Source organism: Phalaenopsis equestris, unplaced genomic scaffold, assembly GCF_001263595.1.
Source record: "Phalaenopsis equestris unplaced genomic scaffold, ASM126359v1 Scaffold000834, whole genome shotgun sequence".
Classification (NCBI taxonomy): domain Eukaryota; kingdom Viridiplantae; phylum Streptophyta; class Magnoliopsida; order Asparagales; family Orchidaceae; genus Phalaenopsis; species Phalaenopsis equestris.
In genome coordinates this window covers 512,894-534,477 of record NW_018165274.1, presented here as the reverse complement: position 1 = coordinate 534,477, position 21,584 = coordinate 512,894, and the positions used below count along the sequence as shown (strand labels likewise).

General features: G+C 34.4%; 2 protein-coding genes across 2 annotated transcripts in view; both read left to right on the top strand.

The window, feature by feature from the left end:
- The first annotated feature begins 213 nt into the window (after positions 1-213).
- Positions 214-4,592, top strand: LOC110031505 (protein ENDOSPERM DEFECTIVE 1-like). The gene is made up of 6 exons (XM_020734728.1): positions 214-1,430; positions 1,786-1,905; positions 3,311-3,427; positions 3,508-3,597; positions 4,136-4,243; positions 4,355-4,592. Exons 1-6 carry the CDS (start codon positions 390-392, stop codon positions 4,412-4,414), a joined length of 1,536 nt encoding a protein of 511 aa, XP_020590387.1. The 5' UTR covers positions 214-389; the 3' UTR covers positions 4,415-4,592.
- Positions 4,593-10,378: 5,786 nt separating this feature from the next.
- LOC110031494 (bifunctional aspartokinase/homoserine dehydrogenase 1, chloroplastic-like) overlaps positions 10,379-21,584 on the top strand; it is a gene marked incomplete at its 3' end in the record, with an annotated part of 76,955 nt that continues 65,749 nt past the window's right edge. The window contains 2 exon segments of the mRNA XM_020734715.1: positions 10,379-10,660; positions 11,000-11,065. Of these exon segments, the coding sequence (XP_020590374.1) occupies positions 10,557-10,660; positions 11,000-11,065 (170 nt within the window).

The following is a 21,584-nucleotide window of genomic DNA, read 5'->3' as shown; positions in this document are numbered from 1 at the left end:
TTATTGTATGTCCATCAAAAACATAAAGATTTTAACTTTAAAAAAATGGAATACATCTATCCATATATAAATAAAGTCATATTTATGTAAAAATTAAAATTTAATATTAGATAATACATATGGGTATATATGTAAATCTTCCCTAAGGCCTAAACCACCGGCGTTGTTTTCCGACCGTTAGCAGATGAAGCTCGTTTTAAATTTACAAATTTAGAAATTCATCTCTCATCCCGGAAATCCTAGCCGTTTTGTCTACTCTCTCTCTCTCTCTCTCGCTTCTCTCCAACGGCTCTGAAAGATCCGAGAGCTTTGCAGGGCTAAGCGAGAAAGAAAGAGGGAGAATTCCCCAAACTCCTCTCTTCTTGCATCCCAAAACCCTAGCTTTTCTTATGCCCGCATCTCTCATGGAAGCACAGAAACTAGATGCGCCTCTACCTCCTGCAATGGCTACGGTTAAAAGAACCCGGCGCCGAGGAAGAGATGTCAGTTCTCGCTATATGATCCCACCATCTCCACGCTCAGCCCCCTCATCCCCCATTCACCCTTCTTCCACCCCATCATCCTTCAGAAACCAATTTCATAATCAGATACCCCGAATACCCTCTGTTCCTTCTTCCCCTGATGCCTCCGATTCAGAATTCGAGACCTCCGCACATTATGCAGATGAGAATCAGCACAGCTTCATCACTCCCCTTGCTCTAGGACTGCAGGGGAAGGCCCCAAATACCCAAAAGAGGCGTGCGGTAAGACTTTTCTCTGACAATGCCAGCGATACCCCTCAGGCACATTTTGTCCAACACCACACGAGCAGGCCTCCTACCAGGGTAGGGACTCCAAGACAAGTCATTTGTAGTCAAACTCAGTTCAGAACAGCAAAGAAAACTGCAAACCATGGACCCAAATCAAAGGCTTTAAACCCTTTTTCCGGATTGATGGATAGTTCTTCAAGGGATTCTTGTTCTTTGGCTGATTCAGGGACTCAGAGCTGCAGTATTAGCAGTCTGGGAGGGTTATGTGATAGCCCGCCGATTCGAAATCAGGGTAGTTGCAGGGCACGGCAAGCTTCGGAACTCCGGTCATCTGTGCCTGAGGGTGATTTATTGCCAGCTAGTTCAAGGAAACCAGCTGAAGCAGTGGAATTGATGCTCAGGCATTCACTTAATTCAATTTGCCAGCCAAATCTTTTCAATCTTGCAAAGACAGTTAACAACAAGAGTTCAGTTCAAGAAATGTGTAGTTTAGGAGGAGTTTTTTTGCCTCCACAACCCCCAAGCAATAGAAAGGGGTTAGACCTGAAGAAGGGTAAGAAGGGTTTGAGCAGGAAGGAAGATGTTCATGTTCTTTCTCTTCTTCATAATCAATATCTACAATGGAGGTTTGTGAATGCAGCAGCCAATGCAGCTGTTAAAGCAAGGTTCGGCACTGCAGAGGTTCGATACATACTTTTATAGAGAATGAAATGGTCTTCCTAATGGGGGCTATTACATACACAAAATTTTTATTTATTTACATATATAGCACTTATACTTTCATATTTACATGCGTACTACTCAAATCCTTAACATTACATCAAAATTATACCGTAACCGCCTTTTTCAAAAGTGCAATACACATTTTCATGCGTAGCTTTAAGACACTAAGATGTTATAAATGTCAATATCAAATTTTGGGTGTTAGATATGTACATACATAGGAAATGTGTGGTATGTGTGTAGATTTTTTGTTTGTTTGTATATCTCTTTTGGTAGATATAATTGAGCTGTGTTTTTTGTCTTTTTTCACCAGAGATCACTATTTGAAGTTTCTAAAAACTTAGAAGAGTTGCGGGATTCAGTTAGAGAGAAAAGAATGGAGCTTGAGAGGCTGTTAAGATTGAGAAGATTGTCCAACATTGTTGATGCGGAGGTATGATTGGTTTATGGAACAGTTTAAATTGTTTTTTTACTTTTTTTTAAAGATTTTTGTTTTGTTTGCATGAAATTGTTAAAGTCAATATACAAATTATCAACCCTTATCTAGTTAGCATAGGACAATGCTTGGCTTGAAAACCCATTCAGCTCATTGGTAAAATAAAACTATTTTAAAAATACATAAATCTGGGCTTTCTCTCAAAGCTGGGTAGTCTAGTCTTTACCAATCATTTAAAAACTAATTTTATTACCTGAATAACATAAAGAAGATAGCATCAATCACTTCCAAACATAGCCTGATATGTTCTTAAAATTAATTTAGAACTCCTTATATTAGTTTCAGACATTTCCAAATGGGTGCTTAGTCACCTTTTGGTAATTCCAAATTTTCTGGAATTGAAGCTTTCATAGGCTATATTTGTCTTTATTATGAGAGTTGTCAAAAAAAGCTCAGCCAACAGTTACCTTGTCACTTTTTGAGAAATGAATATGAAATTGATATTACATTTTCCAATTTTAGATAGTGAGGTGGTGCAGCTTTTATAGAGATATCTCTTGTTCTGCAAGCTTGATTTTTGCAATTGATGTCGGCATAAAAATGTACCACCAAATGGAGAAAACCTGCTTTAATAATTGTAAGTTTTCTTCCAAATGTCTCTATTTTACTCCTTTGGTGAGTCGGAGGATCTTTTCATAAACAGGTTCACTAGGGTTGACTAGCGGGCCTCCGTAGGTGACTAAGTAATTCCACGCCAACAAAAGCTCGAGTAATTAGTTGATTGCATCATATAGTGGAGAAATTTAAGTTTGAAGTGTGATCCACAGCTACAGTAACAACACACCATAATACCCATCTCTCCATACCTTAATTGTCTTATACAATGGAGAAATTCAAGTTTGAAGTATGAGCCACAGTTGCAGGAGCAACAATATAAAATCCTATTGCTTCATACCTTAAAAGTCTTTTATAATAGAGAAATTTAGTTTTCAAGTGTGAGACATAGTTGCAACAGTAAGACTGTAAGATCTTATTTAGGAACATTCATAGTCTCATCGCTCCATATCTTGAAGGTCTTACTATTAAAACTTTTAGAGGGTACTGAGCTAGGCATCCGACCTCCATAGTTGCATTCCTACCAGTTTTATCCAGGGGCCTTTACATATATTCAAGAAGGGTTCTTATTCAAAGTTGATAGTTTGCATATATAAATTATTTCTTTTTTCTTATGTTAAGCCTACAACAATTTCTTTTACTGTAAAGTTTTCTAGTTGAACTGTTGAATTAACTGAAACTATACACAAGCACTCAGATGTATGGAAGTGATGATGATTTTTGTACCTATTACATTTATCCCTGTTAAATCTTTTATTTTGATTTGTTATTTTGGTGCTAATTTCAGATGCCATATCTGGAAGAGTGGGCCCTTGCTGAAGGAGAATACTCTGATTCGCTTTCTGGAACAATAATGGCATTGAAGAATGCTTCAATTAGACTCCCATTAAGTGAAGATGTGAGGGTAGGATGGCTCACTTCCTCCTGGTTTGTGTGGTTCACCCTTCATGATGATTGCAATCTAAAGATAATATGTTTTTGCAGGTAGATATTAGAGAGCTCAAGGAATCCATTCACTCTGCAACTTGCATGTTTGCGTCCTTCTTTCCCTCCATTGAGAGATTCTCGCCGAAGGTTAGAATTTCATCATTCGAACTCTCATATTTCCTTCTGTGTTGAGATCATAACTTGGATTACAAATTTTCCAACTCTGAATATTATCTGTATTTTATTTATTTGTACTCTGAATGGTAGTAAATCAGCTTGGGGATTTGTTAATCTGTGCTCTGATTTAACATTTTGTAGAGTTCAAGTAGCAAGAATTTGAGAGTTTCTATGCATCCAAAAATAATTTTTTTGTCTGGTCAATTTAGTGAGAAATCTTTACAGAAATATTGCTTTATTCTCAAATGATTCACCTAGAAAGAACTAAATTATGTAAATGACATGATCATTCTTTCATTAAAAACAAAATTTTGAGCACTATATCTTAAAAAGTTACCTTTCATTAAAATTAAATGAGGCTATGAATTTATATCTAACATTCTTCAAAAAAAATTATATGATGTTGACAAATTAAATGACCAGTACATGACATGAATGCTAATTATTGATGAATAACTGAGGATATATAAAGAAATTTTTATATAATTTTGTCTGTTTTCTAAAATAGGCTGATGGAGTAGCAAAAGGAATGTCTGAGTTGGCAAAGGTAGTCAGCAGAGAAAAAGCTCTAATTGAAGAGTGTGGAGGCCTCTTATCTGAGGTTCATACATTGCAGGTATTTCTTCTTCCTTCTTACAAACCAAATGGCTTGTCGATGCTATTGGCTAACTTTTTATTACTATTATTTTTTTAATATATTTTTAAATATCATTCCTTCTATAAACAGGTTAATGAATGCAGCCTGAGAAGCATGTTGATGCAAACAAAAAGAAGCAGTATAATTTGAAGCTATCAGTCATTAAACACTGTAATGTTAGCAGTATATTCATTTGTTTTCAAGAAATAACACGATGGGATGAGTACATAGTAAGATTCTACATGTCTTGCAGGATTAGTTTTTTCTTAGTGATTTTAATAAAATCCTTATATTTTCATCATTTTGCACATAAAAAATGCTTATAATAAGTGCCACTATCTTGGTAAAGATTTTATAAAGCTTCAAGCTGGTCAGGACAGTTCAAAATATCCATGTGAGTATTAAATTTGAATTATTTTTTTTGTGCATCTTCTTTTGGATTAAAATCATTTCAAATTTAAATGTGGGGAGGGATTTGATAAGATTGGATTGCATATAATTGTTTGGTCAATAAATTCAAATAATTTTGATGGATAGTTATTAAGTGTTTAATGGACATTTTGTTCAAGCTAATAAGAATCAAAATCCTGGTTGGATGATATAGAGGAGTCATAATTTAAAAAACCCAAAACACCAAATTCTAGAATCTAAGTAGTCATATTCATTCCAACAAGCTTTGCAATAAATCCTTCCACTTCAACCCTGGTGCCATGATATATACATATAATTTTTTTTGTCATAGTTTATTATATTTATCGAAAGAAATAATAGTTGGTCCAAATAAAGAGTATCGTGACATTTGACTATATTACCTATCATGACATTTGGCTATGTACTAGATGTTATAAACTTTGGACCTAATGACAAATGCTAGTCAACATATATTCTTATTTCAAAGATTCGAGTTATGTTAGCATGTAAATTTAGAATCATGTCCCATTCTTATATTAAATAGCCAACACTTGTGGGCAATTTGGTTTGACCTCAAACTTTTTTTCTCCCCATCATTAAGTTTATCTTGCATTGCATTGGGACTTGGCTTCAACACTCACAAAAATCTATTTAGTTAGGGTTAAAGGACTTTTTTGATCTAGTGAACATGTCCTATCATTATGTTTCGCAATACCCATTTCTTATAATTAGGCATCTAAGAGAGAGTTCATTTAATATTAGGTCACTTCTTGTAGCTTAAGGAATCTTTTTTTTATTGTTTAAGATGTAAACTAATTTTCATTTCACATAATTTTCCCGTTGATTTACCCCATTGTAGGCCATGTTTGTTTGAGTACTACTTGAATCTATCTCATTTGACTTCAATACTTCTTAGGTCCTCATTTATGTTGAATTAGGAACACAGAAGAATATTTATAATTGTGACTTTTCTTAACAAATGATATACCTTAAGATGTAATCAACTATAAAATTTAACTTGCATTTCAAATTAAAATAAAAACTATCATTCTCAATTTGTTTAGACAAAAAAACCATGGCAACCTAGACCTGAGTCTTGAAATCTTTATTTTATGATTAGATTTATTATCAAATAATATTGTTTATCTTTTGAGAAAATATATTATTTCCAATTCATATGTTATTTCCGATATAAAAAATTTCGGCACTTGCATGGTCCACAATGTTTTTCTGCATTAATTAGAAGTATTGTACGAGAACTCGTTTATGTTAGAAACACGAGAATATTCAATAATCGGGTGTTTTTAGATATCATGTTAGAAGTGGTTTTAACAACAAGAATTGGTCGTTGTTTGAAATCAATAGATACAATTAATATTTGAATCTACTATGCTGTCTATCCATTTTATTTTTATTGATTTTTTTATCAACACTCAGCAATTAAAAAAAAATAAATAACTTCATGATTAATTTAAAATGACTTCACTATATTTGTTTGATTGAGAAAGAATTTATAGAAAAGAAAATAATGCTTGGCAATTGCTAGCTTTTGGTCTCATCACATATCCATCAATCATAAATTTGGCTCATGCAAGTAAAAAAAAAAAACAATATATTTTTATATAAACATTAAAAATATTAATTTCTATTTTATAAGAAAATAATGATTTAGAGTCTTTTCTTATGATAAAAAAGTTTATTTTTTTAGTTTTAATATAACAACCTTATTATTATGAAGAACTATTGTATAGCTTGTACATTATAATATATATATATATATATATATATATATATATATAAATGCACTTTTCTACAAATTTATGCTATTTATGAATAATTATTTGACACTCTTATTATTTCAATGTTATGTAAGAGGAGCTTTTAAATTATTTTGTTGTTATTATTATTGTAGTAGTAGTAGTAGTTGTTGTTGTTGTTGTTACTTTTATTCTTACAATGATTGAAAATTTTATGTGCGCATGATATTTAATATTGGCTCTCTGAAGGAATAGCAAACAAATTACAACAATATTTATTTTTTAATTTTGAAATATATAAGCAATATATATTTTTAAATATCAATTTAAAAATATTTATTTTTTAATTTTGAAATATATAAGCAATATAACTCATTATTATAAATATTGCTATGGTTATTAGCTCTGCTTATTGTACATTGCAAATTTTTAGTGATTTAATAGGGTGGAATTATAAATATACAATTCTCTTATTTATACTTATGTAAAAATCATCTTGATCGTGCACTAATCTTAATGCATATTGGGATCATAAGCTTTAAAATTCAATTTAAAATTTTTTTAGACTCAAATTTATGATCAAATGAAGTGCCCCAATGAGACAAATTAAATGATATAAGAAATGATCTGAACTGAGTCCAGGTGAGCTCATAACATGCATTTAAAGCATAAAGAAAAGATTTAAAATATAATTTGAGAGATCAAATGATTTTTAAATTTGACAAACTTATAGTCAAATTTAGCATATTAACAAAATGAATCTTACGAGTCTAAGATTGCTTAATTTTGGTTGCATTAAATCATCCAAATACATATAGAACTACAACCGATTAAGAGAATCACTTTGGGTCGTCTTTGGATTCATCAAGTATTTATGGAGAATGTCACTCCCATAATTTATAAATAAACCCCCACTCTCTTCATGAAGGAGGGCTCAATTGTGATGAGAAAACTGAAGGGAGTTCCAAACTCTTGAGGATTTTGGAGCTCCAGCACTGTTGGATCATTGTCGCAGGTGGCAACTTACTGTCGTTGTGTCAAGCAGTCCATGTCAAGCCCCCGCCATTATGTCGAATCATCAACATCAAGCCACAACTGTCGTGCAATCATCTTAGTGCCAAACCATCTTCACCGAACTACCGTCCCCACAGGGCCGCCGTCTCCAAATCAATGTCATGCCTTTGTTGTAAGACCACCATCACCCAACCAATCTACCTTACTGGGCTGCAACCACCAAGCCACTGCCATCATGTAGGACCACCGCTACCATGTGAGACCACTATCTTCGAGCTGATATCATCACAGGACCATCATCATTTGATCAACATTTAATTGCCATTACTGTTACGCTGTCATCGCCTGACCACCGCCACCACCATCAGATCACCATCTACCGACTGCCGATGTCCCGAATCACCATCGTTCGACCGTCACAATTGTTGCAGTACATCATTATCGTCTTTGATTCATTATCTCCCAATAATCGTTGTATAGAACATCTATCATTGGGTTGGTGTTGCCCCCATTGTCGGATCACCATAACAAGGTTGAAGTCGAGCCAACACCACTTTCAATGGGCCACCACCATCATTGCCAAATAATCATCATTCAGTTGTCACCGTTGTTGTAATGCACCATTGTCATTATTAGATAAGTATTTCCCGACCACCATGATGCTGGACCACCTTCCTCTGACTCAACCACCACCAGACCAGTTTAGACCATTATCACAAGACCGACACCACCACAATATATAGTATAGCTTTTATGTTTGCACTAGATTATAATTTGTTAATAAGAAAGTGACAAAAAAAGTGAAAATAAAATTAATGAACATGGTATTTTGATGACCCTTTATTATACATTGTATCCGAATAAGATATAAACCGCTTTAAATTTTTTATTTTGTAATAGTTATATAAACTAATATATATATATATATATATATATATATAAACTTCATTTTTACATACATACCTTATTACTTACGTAAGAAAATATGTATTTCACTTTTTATATGTTAAGATGATGGTATTTTGGATGCGGTCTGAAATATTTGGGTGGTATAAATGTTAAAAAAAAAATTAGATGTTAAGGCATTTAAATTCATAGGAATTGTGGGGTATATATGTAATTGACTCTATATTTTATTTTATTAATCGTGCATTTTCTTCCTATATAATTGACATAATATAATAATCATATCAACTTCTTGGAAAATAATGGAGTGATAAATTATAAAATATGATTCCTGATATGCACGTAACAACCATTGTGTCATTCATTATTTCACATAATAACGATATAAATTGGTATATGTCTCCGAAATCATATTATTTGGACCAAAAAATTGAACTATATATCCATATCAAATTAATCAGAATAAATTTTAAAATTTTTGGATTTTTTTGATGTTAAAATAATGTAGAAATAAATATTTACTTTCAATGCCATAGAAAGGAAGAATTACATACATATTGTGCAATTCTTGTATACGTATTAGCATGCCTAACTCCCGAATTTCATATTTTACATACAGACTTATTACATACTTATTACATGCAGAGTTGTTCGTGGAGTCCAATCTCGCGCTGTCACATGAAAGACCGGCCTACCTACATAAAAAATGAAAAAATAATGAAAACGCGCGAACCGGCTCTACCGATGCGTTATAAAAATATTTCATCGCATAAAAATATTCCTCCGTGTTATTCTAAATATTTTTTGTTATTCATGTGTTATTGATGTACTATTGAGGGTATAAGAATATTCCCCTACTCAATAACACATAATAACACACATAATAATATAATTATACACTCCCTAGCCCGCAGTATAACACGTAAGGAATATTCCATGCGTGTTATACTACGGGATAGAGGAGTGTTATAGGACGACTGTATAACACGTGGGGTAGCGTTTTGATCTGCAGTATAACATACATGGAATATTCCTCACGTGTTATACCACGGGCTATGAAGTATATATTTGTGTTATTATGTGTTATTTGGCTTTATTAGTTTGTTATTAGTGTGTTATAGAACAAATATAATTTATTTAGATGTCATAATTTATATTTATTAATAACTTATAGTTATTTAATGTGTTATTTAGAGTTTATGAATATTCCGTGTTATAAGAATATTTACTCACATTATTCTGAATATTTTCTGCGTTATTCATGTGTTATTTAATGTGTTATTGATGTGTTGTTCATGTATTATTGATGTATTATTCAGAATAACACGATGAAATATTCCTATAACACGGCGGTAAGAATAAATAACACATAAAATATTTTCTTAGGCTCTGTAATATATATATAATATTATTTATATAAAAATATATTACACATATTATTTCTATAATAATATATTATATATATTTATATATAAGTTTAAATAGTAACTGATCTTGTGGTAGTGCGATTATGTGCATTGTTTTGCATACATTTGGTTCAGGTTCGAATTCAGCACTATATATATATATATTTTCACTTTAATTTTAACTAGTAAATTTCGAGCTGAACACGAACACAAATATTTAAATCGAGCGAACACAAACACACTGATCACGAGCCGTTTTCAAACACGAGCCGATTTCGAACACGAACAATTTCGAATGAGCCGAACACGAATCAAGCCTGAGCTCGCTCAAGCTCGACTCGTTTACAACCTTCCCTCCAACAACCTCTAACCACTCTAACGTGCTTAACAATTCGAGTACCACTTTCTCACAGAGTGGGCATAGCCCACCCAATTCTTATATATTTACATATCTAGTACATAAATTATACTTTTTAGATTCATACCGCCCACAGTTTTGCATCACACCAAACCTGTCGCAGTTGATTTAAAAAAGTGGAACACAGTTTTTCATATATGGAGTAAATGACATCCATGTAAATATTTAAATTGTTGTGTTAGATATGTTAAGACATAATAAGTGAGCGGTGAGGTATGCAAATCTTCCTACAATTACTGTGATTCAATCGATTCATCTCATAAATTGCAAATCAAAATCACTTTTTTCTCCCAAAAGTCGTTCTTTTTTTCTGTGAGGGTTTTCGCTCTCCTCTCCCATTTCTGAGGCCGGAGGTGATCCATCAAGCTCTCTCTTTCACGATGAGATCCATCGCGGTTTCTCCGCCAATCCCAGCCGCCGTTCATGGCCGCCGATCTACTAACTTCTCTGATGATCACATTTGTGCTTCGCACCTCTCTTTCAGGTCTGATAACCTCCTCTTTCTTTTATTCGAGCTACGTGCACGGCGCATTACTTGCATGGCTTTGATTTTCTGTTTTTTTGCTATATTTGCCTTGTTTTTCATCTCTTTTTGGGGTTATGTTTGAAGTAAACTTCTGCCACTTTCTCAAATTGGTTTGGCGCGGGACGAAATGGATTTAAATTTATTTTAGTAGTTTGTTTTGCTTAGATTTCTCAGATTGGTTTGGCGCGGCCGTGAATTGTAGCCATTGATGGAATCTGTACTTGCTTTTAGTACCTTGTATTGTTTCTTGTAGCTGTATTGGGTTTATGATTCTGATGAGAATGCGTTGTTGTGTAGTACAAGTTTTCTACGAAGCTGCTCTGGAGGCAAGCCAGCGGGATGGCCGTGTGGTCGTGCTCTGAGGTTTGTTGGATATGTCATATTATTTTATTCTAATTTTTTTTGGCTCCGGGGATCAAACAGCTCACGTACCACCATTGCAGATTCTTTTATGTTTTACACTGTTACGGCAGCTTCCACCTTAATCTTTGTAGATGTCCCACTTAGTCCTTGTAGAGAAACTATGGATGCATTAAGCTTTCCAATAAACATTGATTTTAGGCAGTATTGCTTTTCTGATGGTGGACTTACATTGATAGCAGCAGTATTTAACCATTGTGGGGATTTTTTAATGAAAACCAACCTTGTGAAATTTAAACTATGAAATTGGACTGCACTCGAGATGCAACTGCTCATATTTAATGGTAAAGTGAGCAAACAAGGAATGACTGTTCTAGAGAAGGCTTTGTAGAATTACCTTTGATGAACTTTATTGAATTAAGTAGATATTATATATGTAATAAAGCCATTTTTTTAGCGTAGAAGTTTCTTTAATAAATGTAATTTTTTGACATTAGGCTTTTCTTTCAATTGACATACTTATTTTTTTTCTTGAAATCAATGAAAGTGGTCAAGCCCTTTTGAAAAATATGGAGTTGAACACAATTTCTTTGAGTAACTTGAGTTCTAAATTGATGAAGATGTTTGAATACTAGATTTAAAAGAATGAAGGAAACTTGTGCTCCATGTTGTTTGCCATTTTGATGATTTAATTTCCAAGTTAATGCTGAACCTGTTTATGCGGTGTACCTTAATTTATTATAACTAGCATTTTTTTAATGTTCTTAGAGTATGCCACGTGGGCTAAAAACCTTGGTGGGTAAGATAGCGTGTAACATGAAAAGAATCATGCATGTAAGAATTTATAATTTCCTATATTCGGGTAGGGTTGGTTGCTCTCGTTACAGGATGGGAGACCATGTGACTAGGAATATGTATGTCGAATGTTGGTTGTTGATAGATGACAAATCATTGCTATTTGATATGTTATTTGGCGATGGTTGATGAGGAATATTGGGCAGTGCAATTTTTCAAGGAAAGGGGATGGATGACTAAAAATGCTTGAATGGGATGTTGATGACTGCAAATGACAAATATTTGCTCTTAAGTATGTGTTGGGCGATGGTTGACAAAGAACATTAGAGGCTGGACAACGCTAGTGGATTTGATTTTGTTGTTTTCATTATGGGAGAGTAGACAATCGAAAGCATCGTATCAATTGTTAATGATTGAAAAATGTTGGACATAGTGGTGTAAACGAGTTGAGTGGAGCTCGAGTCGCACTCGTTTGAACGTGATCATTATAAAAGAGAAAAAAATAATTTTAATTGAAGCAAATGCTATAATAAAATGAGATAAAGCAACTATTTAGGTATTTTTTAAACATTTTAAAGAATTTAAAGTTAAAATCTTCAATTTTAATATATTTCGAGTATATTTTATATTAATTATTTTTTAAATGAGTTGGCTCATAAGTTAACAAATGGAGTCAGGACTGACTTGAGCTTGGCTTGTTAGCTCAATGAATTCAGTTCACGAGCCACTTATCTTGTCGAGTCCGAGCCGGCTCACTAGTTGGCTTGGCTCGATTACAATTTGGTCATCTCTCATTAGCATGTGTTTGGTGATGATTGATTAGGTTGGAGGTTGAGCGATTTCAAATGGTTTGACTTGATTGTTTTTCTTATAGGATGGGAGATCAGAATGGGAGATCAGATAATTAAGAAGATTCGCACTGGACATTGGTAGAGGAACATTAGAGGCTGAGCTTGTTTGGTTGTCTGATTCACCAGTTCTCCTTATAGAAAGGGAGATTAGATTGTTGGGAAAATGGGCATCAAACATTGGATGCAAATAGAGTTTAGGCATAGTATTTTTAACTTTCTATGTGCAATGCGATATAGAAGGTTTTATTTTTGCTTCAATGCATAGAAGAGAAAATTGAAGCAATGCTTTCACTAAAGGGTGTTTGGTAGCATATTGATAAAAGGATTCAGGTATAGATTTAACTTAAATCAAGTAAAACCTCAAACAAATCAAAATTGAATTCGAAGCTCCGTTAAATCTATTTTTTTTGTGTTTCGCCGCTTTCTTCCCGCGTTCTTTTCGTGTTTTTCCCGTGTTCCGTCTAATGGAGATATAAATCCGGATTTAATAAATCTGAATAAGAGTCAGATTTAAAGGATTTGTTTCATCGTAGATGACCTTCATCTCCGTGAAAGCTTCGTAGAAGGATTTATCGGATTTGATAAATCCTATTTAATGCTAATCCCAATTGAGCCAAACACCGCATAAAAGTGTTGATATCTTGTATATAATATATAAATATATTATGTATATATAATTATTATTTAATCAACAAAACTTAAATCATATTGGGTAATAATTTTATAGCTAATATAATGACACATTAAAAATACAACAATAAAGAAGAACATTTTTGTAAAAAATAAAACAATGGAGAAATATCTCACAATGTTGTTGTACAAGTGGAGAGATATTTATACATCCCCAAGTGACATTATAAAATTGAAATAAATAAAAAAATGGGGGAAAAATTAGAAGAAGGTAACGAACCTAAAGAGAAACACACGTATCACAATTTGAGAATCATAAAGAAATTGATCCTATAACATAAAACTTGACTGCCTTAAGTTGTCTGTTATGATTAGAGACTAAGGGCCTGTTTGGGGCAGCTTATTTGGTGCGGTGGCGTTTTGAAAACGCACCTGGTCTGTTTGAATAAACTGCGTTTTGGCAGCTTATGCGTTTTCAAAACGCAGAAAATAACGATTTCACACCGTACCTATCTAGGTGTGGTGGGAGCTTATTGGCAACAGTCTGACTTTTTCAAAAAAATAAAAATTTATAATAGCCATCGCACTTAGCTTATCAGTAGATTATTTTTAATCAGTTTATGAGCAGATGATTCAATAAGCTACAGCTGCCCCAGGCGCAACTGTTGATTATATATAATCTGCTGATAAGCAGATTATTCTGATAATCTGCAGATTATCAGAATAATCTAGCTTGCTGTTTGGGACAATTTATTCAGATTAACTTATTGGTGGTTAAATGACATTCCTACCCCTGTCTGGTAAAACTGTTTGGGGCAGCTTATTTAGAATAGCTTATTGGTAGTACAAAAACATATAGTACAGAAGCATACAATCATCACAGATCAGTTCCAAAAGATGACATACAGTTCTCACACTCTCGTGAGTACCAGAAGAAATAAAAAAAATGACAAAGACAAGTGCAACTACAATGGAAACATTAAAATATTTAATTTCAAACTCTGACTACGCCCATCCTCAGCTGCACTATCAACCTGAGAAAACATTATATTCCCATGATAGTTGACAGTGTAATATGTGGGACTGTCAGCCCACCGGAAGAAACCACAATGAGCTGAAACACCCTTGACACAACAGTATAACTGCCTCCCAAAACTATGAGGCTGACGCGACGTGAGCAACGGAGATGGTAGTCTACAATAACAGAAAATACCTCTGTCTGTAACTGATTTCATAGAAGTCATGTTTGTATAACTGAAAAAAAAATGAATGTCAGAACTTATTCCCAAAAAACATAAAATTCACATAAAGATTGATTTACATATATACGAAGAAAAGAAAGAATTGCTGGATTAGCTTTTATATATAGCATCTGCTATATACTCCCTAAGAGCAACCATCTCAGCAATTTTTTCAGCCACCATTACAATCAATACTGTACAATTTTTGGAGTCAAATACCGAACATATGAAACATCTTTCAGCCACCATTGCAATCAATACAATTTCGTTAGGAATATCTCGGAACAGAAACAATGACCTTTCCTAGCAATTCCATAAGCAAAATTTTCCAGCAATTCGAAAACATTAATAGACTAACGGATCCAACTATGCTGCAAAACCATAAACAAGAACTACAACAAACATTTGAAAATCCAATTTCGCCTCTACAAAACAGTAGACTATCGAAAAGACATTCCTAAAAATTATTGCAAACTCAAGTGTAGCAAATCAAAAAAATTTGTAAATTCTACAGAACAACAGACAAACGAATCCCATTTCTCAGCAATTTCAAATCGAGCTCTAATAACATAATCTCAACGAGAGAAATACATGAATTTATATGGAAACCAGAACTCTGTAGCAGGATAACGTCTCATTTTTCTCTATTTGTAAAAATTTGAGAATTTCAGAGAGGGGAAGAAGGAAACAGTGATGCGAAGGGAGGCGAGAATGAGTAAGAAAAAATTTCTCTATTTGCAATCTGTTGAAATCTAATGAATACCATATATCTTTTCTCTGAGAAATGCAAAAATTTCTCTCTATCGTAAAAATCTAATGAATACCATATATCTCTTCTCAGAGAAATCATATATCTCTTCTCAGAGATCTCTTCTCAGAGAAATGCAAAAAATGTGAAAGATACCTCATTTGAGGCGAGGAGTTGAAGGAAGATCAAGGAGACCTTAGAGTGAAGATTTTCGTTATCTCGATGTCGATCTCCCAGAGAGAAGTTGCAGAAGGAGGAAGGAAGAACGGGAGGGCGAGAGTAGAAGGGGAGAGCGAGCGAGGGGCATAGGAGGAAAATATTACCCTAACACGATAATCATACGCGGGACGCAGACTGCCTTCCGCTTCGCTAACCCTTAAGGAATACGAGATCGACGTTAGGGTGCGACAGAAATACACTCAACCAACACATTATTCAAGCACTGCGACAACGTTTCCAAAACGTCGCCGCAGGTAAATAAACTGCCCCAAACGGGCCCTAAGGGACTACTGCTGATTATTTATAATCTGCTGATGAACAGATTATTTTGATAATCTGATAATCTGCAGATTATCAGAATAAACTGGCTTGCTGTTTGGGGCAGACTATTCAAAATAGCTTATTGGTAGTTATGGCTGTATAAATGACATTCTTGCTCCTGTCTGTTAAAACTATTTGGTGCAACTTATTCAGAATAACTTATTGGTTTTACGGAAGCAGAAAGTGCAGAAGCATAAAATCATCATAGATCAGTTTTAAAAGATGACATACAGTTCACACACTCTTATGAGCACTAGGAAAATAAAAACAGGATAAAGACAAGTACAACTACAATGAGAAATATTAAAATATTTAATTTCAAACTCTGACTACGTCTGTCTTCAGCTGCACTATCAACCTGGGAAAACACCTGATTTCCATCACTGATGACAGTGTAACATGTGAGATTGTCAACCCATCAGAAGAAACCGCAACGAGCTGACACACCCTTGCGACATCCGTAAAACTGTCTCCCATAACTATGAGCTAACACGACGTGAGTAGTGGAGCCGGTAGTCCACAGTAACAAAAAACATCTCTGCGTGTCACCGAAATCCTAGACGTCATGTTGCTATAATTGCGAACAAAAAAAAACAAAAAAACTTTATGTCAGATCTTATCCAAAAAAAAAAACAAATCATAATAAATTTGTAATGTACGAAGAAAAGAAAGACTTACTGGATTAGCTGCCATAGATAGTATCTGTTATAGACTCATTCAGAGCAGCTATCTCAGCCACACCCTCCGCCTCGTGAATATCAAATTCATTAAAGTCATTCTCTTCCTCAGGAACTGAAGACCCGATCATAATTTCTGACGGTTCCTCATAGACATTCAGCACATCGTTATCAGCCATGCTAAAGTCCGTATCAGAATGTGAAGGATGTCGTCGGATGAATTTATGAAGTGCCATTGAAATGGATATGACTACATATCACGTAGGATGACCAATTTTTTCTTTCAAAACCCAAACGTTCTTTCAATTACCCCACGTAAAGAAGAGTGACATTTGTTAAATATTTCTTTCCTACCATGAATAGTGCCACTTGCACACTTAAAATCAGGAATATGGTACCTAGTGTCAGGATATGACTTCAGATAACCCATCTGCATAGGGTATCCAACATCAACCAAATAGTATTTTTCTGTTATGAAAGTCATTTTTATTTCCAATTAATACCTATACCTAATGATTTTATAAATCAAAACATACCTGAAGGCGGATGAGAAAAATCTTGCGATCTATTCCTAGTAATATAGGAGAAAATTCGACTGTCATGTGCACTTCCTTTCCAACCCACCATAACATATGTGAAACACATGTTGAAGTCACATACCGTCATGACGTTTTGAGTGGTTGAATCACTTTGACCAATGTAAGCCACCTTGTCATGTCTGGGTATTCGGGCATCAATGTGAGTACCGTCAATTGCAACTATGCAGTTCTGTTTTACAGAGTTAGAAAAAAAATATATTTTGATATGTACGTAAAGAAAACAATAGTTACCTTGCAGTACGACATGTAATGGGGATCGTTTGTGATTTCTTCTAGAGTATTAACAAATGTTGGATTCTCCGGTCTGATGATTTTAGCGGCTAAGCTAACAACGGTTAGAAAAAAAATATATTTTGATATGTATGTAAAGAAAACAATAGTTACCTTGCAGTACGACATTTAATGGGGATCGTTTGTGATTTCTCCTAGAGTATTAACAAATGTTGGATCCTCCGGTCTGATGATTTTAGCGGCTAAGCTAACAACTGCCTGTATGCCTTTGGAGAAATAACGACTTATTGTCTTCGATGAAGCTGAAATCTGTCCATAACACGCCTAATTGATTTGTTCTGTGACATAATATATAGCGTTATAGCCAATACCTCCCTTCTTAGCGTTCTCGAAGAACCTTGGAATCTGTGATTAAGGGATAACTCATGCAGGAGATCCATAAATATCGGTACAGTCATTCGAAATATGTTACTGAACCTAATTGGATGTCCAGAAAACATCTCACATACCAATTTATCCCCAACAAAGCTGGAGGTCATTCAGGGTATACGAACACTGCTTGACCGGTAATACTTCAATAATAATATGGCAATAGCTGCAACCCATGCCATTCTCTTACGACGTTCATGTTGTGAATCCATCATAAAGAAAGAAAGATCTCTGTTAGTTCATCAATTATTAATCAATAGATCGAGCGAAAAATAAATAATGACAACACCCAGCTAGTTAGAATAAAAAAAATTTAGAGCTCTACTAATATGCATTCAGGAATTAAGTAAAAAAAGTACATTTAACAAAAAAAAATAACAACTGAGTACATAACTTCGAAGAGTACATAATACATTTCTTTAAAACATATAAAAACTCAATCATCAACAATAACACGTAAATATTCGACTCGCAACTCTGGTTCCATCGCCATAAATATATGCCTACGTGTTGGATCCTCAAGTTTTTTCATACATATTGCATGAAAGCGCTTATCCACTACTACTTCAGGGATGATAGACAAAGTTCTAAGACAATCAAAGATAGTGTTGTCAGGAATTGGAGCAGGCGGTGGAGCTCCAAAAGCATCTATGAGTCTGTCAAATGAAGTTTTCACAAAATTATCATTTTCTTTCTTTCTTCTTCCTAGCCCGAGCCTCTTCATCTGTGAGCTTGACTCCCCCATCTCCCTCTGGTTAACATTGTGTATTTCGTCTTCAACTGCCACTGGCTCTGGTGAAAAATCATTGGGAATTCCTACAAACCCCGTCTCACTAGGGCTGAGTGCATGCTTTCCCGTTGCCACCACCCCCTTGAACATTATGCCAAGTTTATCTTCAAGATCCGGCTCAATTCCGCTCTGCTTATATTTTTTTGCTTGTATTTTTTCGCTGTTTGCTGTCGGCATTGCCTATAACATTACAATAATGAGTGAGTTTAGGGGGATAATTGTTTAAATTGAAAATATTTGTAATTAAAAAAAATAATGACAATTTTACCTCTAGTTTCTCGGCCCACCATTCATCTGGAGCATCAATTGTCTGTTTGATGGGATCCCAGCCCAACCCCGTAGTACCACGTTTTAGCTCCTTCCAACTTTTTCACTTTTTCAATGAATCCCATTTATTTTTAAACTTCAGCCTGTCATAATATCTTCCAGTCAGTTTTTTAAACCTTTTAGCTATATTCTGCCAACCTTCTTTGTTGAAATAGGTGGTTGGCCTATTCCCGATCTCAATCTCGGTGATGCAAATGTTGCAGAAAATACTTGTAACTTCTTTATCCCACATCGCTGAGGGACCACCTTCATTTGTCTAGCCATAGTAGAACTATATGAAGAATTGCATTTTACATAAAAAAATTGATATTGTAACTCAACATGAATAACAAAATTGTAGTCAGAAATAACTGCACAAGCACACAGCTGCCATTTGCTAAAAAAAAAAGAAAGAAAAACATATAAGGACACAAAAGAATTATGTGATTCGGTCAAAGACCTACATCCACAGTAAGGCATCAAACATGATTTATTATGAAATTGTGTAAGGTTACATACCTATGCATTTCATTCAAGGGAGAACGCTACAACATGCAATTCTTCCTCCATTTTCTCACATTGGTGCTAATAAAAGTAGTAGAACTACAAATTAGATTAGCTATTAGAGGCTTCATCCTTTTGTTACACCAAAACGAAATGTTCCAATGTCTTACCTTTCATAAAATAGCTGATGCATTCTTCTGATCCACATATTAACAGTTAGTAAAGTGGGAAGCCATATCTGTGTCATATGAAAGCCTTTCATATAATGCATAAGCAACAGAAACAAGATGAGAATTTATAAACAACCATTATTTTGTATCCGCATTTTGACAACTATAAAAGTGGGAAGCCTTTCATATAAAACCAGAATTGATATATGTTATTATCCCTAATGTATAGAAAGAACACAAATAGATCTAATGTATCGAATGCCAGAATCATTTTGTTGCAACCAAATTCTTATGTACCGAAATATCTAATGCCTAAACTTTCATCTTTGCATACAAAGCACACAAATATATAATATGATGTAAAGAACTGTAATTGCACCATGGTAATTGCACCATCGTAATTGCACCAATGGTCAAGAACTCATCTTTCCATGTATAGGATTATTCTAACACAATGGCAACTGCACCAATTCTATAGAAACCGCATCATGAAGTATACCCGAAAGCACAATTCCTAAACAGTGGTAATTGCACCAATTCTGTAGAAACTACAACGAGAAATATACCCGAATGCTTGCCACAATCATTTTGCAAAAATCACATCCAAATTTCATATATAGCAAAATCAGAGAAGGGTTGAAAGCACAACTGAACAAAAACTGCATTCACATTTCAAACATAGTAAAATCAGAGAAGGGTCGAAAGCACAACTGAACAAAAAACTGCATCCAAATTTCAGAGCTAGGAAAATCAGAGAAGGGTCGAAAACACAAGTGAAACAAAAACTGCATCCAAATTTCAGATTGAGCAAAATCAGAGAAGTGTCGAAAGCATTCAAACAAAAAATGACTCTAAATTTCAGATCTAGCAAAATCACCCATCCAAAATTCCATAAAAGCAGCTATAACCTCCGAAACCAGCAATGATGCATCCAAACGAAGATGCAACGAGGCACAAGTGAAGGGTCGAACCAGATCTGACAAATCAGAGAAGGTCGAAAGCAATGGTGCATACCAGGCGGGAAACTAGGGTTTTTCATTTGCCGGGTGAGGGCGAGGGAGAGCTGAGAGTGGAATTTTTGTCTCAACGGCCATGAGGAAGAGGCTGAAGGCGAGGGCGACGAAACCCAAGAGGGGCACGGGAGGTCTTTTTCACACTAACGCGCGAACTAAACGCAGGACGCGAAGGGAGGGGGGCTTCTCCGATTTCGCAAATTTCCTCTAATGCCGCTTATCAACGATACAATAACGCTCTTGCGAACGTGTTTTCCAAACGCCATTGCGGCATTTTCAAACCGCCACAGCGCCCAATAAGCTGCCCCAAACGGGCCTTAAGAGAACCCCACTATATGGCACACATTGTTGCATAGCAGAAATTCAACACTTTCTTTTAAACTTGATAATAGGATCCACCATTCCATATTTTGTCTTTAAAATTTTTAAATATTGGGCTACAAAGTCATTTAGTAAATATGTCAGCCTATTGATTGCAAATATAATTTTTCTCAGCTCATTTAGTCAATAGTCTATTTTTTACACTTTAATTTAAATGTCTTAAATCCTAATTTTACTTATTTATTTTTCGTTGTATTATATTTCATACAACTTTAAAATATATCATGTGTGGTTGTTTAAGCTTACTAACAATTATAAGATAGTGAGTTGTGAACTCACACCACATATCATAGGGCATGGAATCAACCGGAAAGTCACTTCATGAAGTTCAATAGAATCCTAATGAAACTCATATTAATACTATGATATCTAAATGAGAAATTTATAGATATTACATGCTATGATGTATAAACACTTCTAATTAAGGAGCTGTGCAATGTCAGACACATATCTTTTTTAAAATTGAAAATAGCAGTATATTAGAAGTGATATGAAAGATTTGGGTGACAAATGAAAAATCAAAATTTAGGTATTAGATATGTAAATACATGAGAATTGGGCGTCAAAGGAGCCAATCATCATTTTATTTTTTTAATATATATATATATATATATATA

Coding starts and splice junctions, on each gene's coding strand:
- LOC110031505 (XM_020734728.1), top strand. CDS start 390: ATGCCCGCATCTCTCATGGAAGCACAGAAACTAGATGCGCCTCTACCT. Junction 1,906..3,310: donor CCAACATTGTTGATGCGGAG/GTATGATTGGTT, acceptor TGCTAATTTCAG/ATGCCATATCTGGAAGAGTG. Junction 4,244..4,354: donor CTGAGGTTCATACATTGCAG/GTATTTCTTCTT, acceptor TTCTATAAACAG/GTTAATGAATGCAGCCTGAG.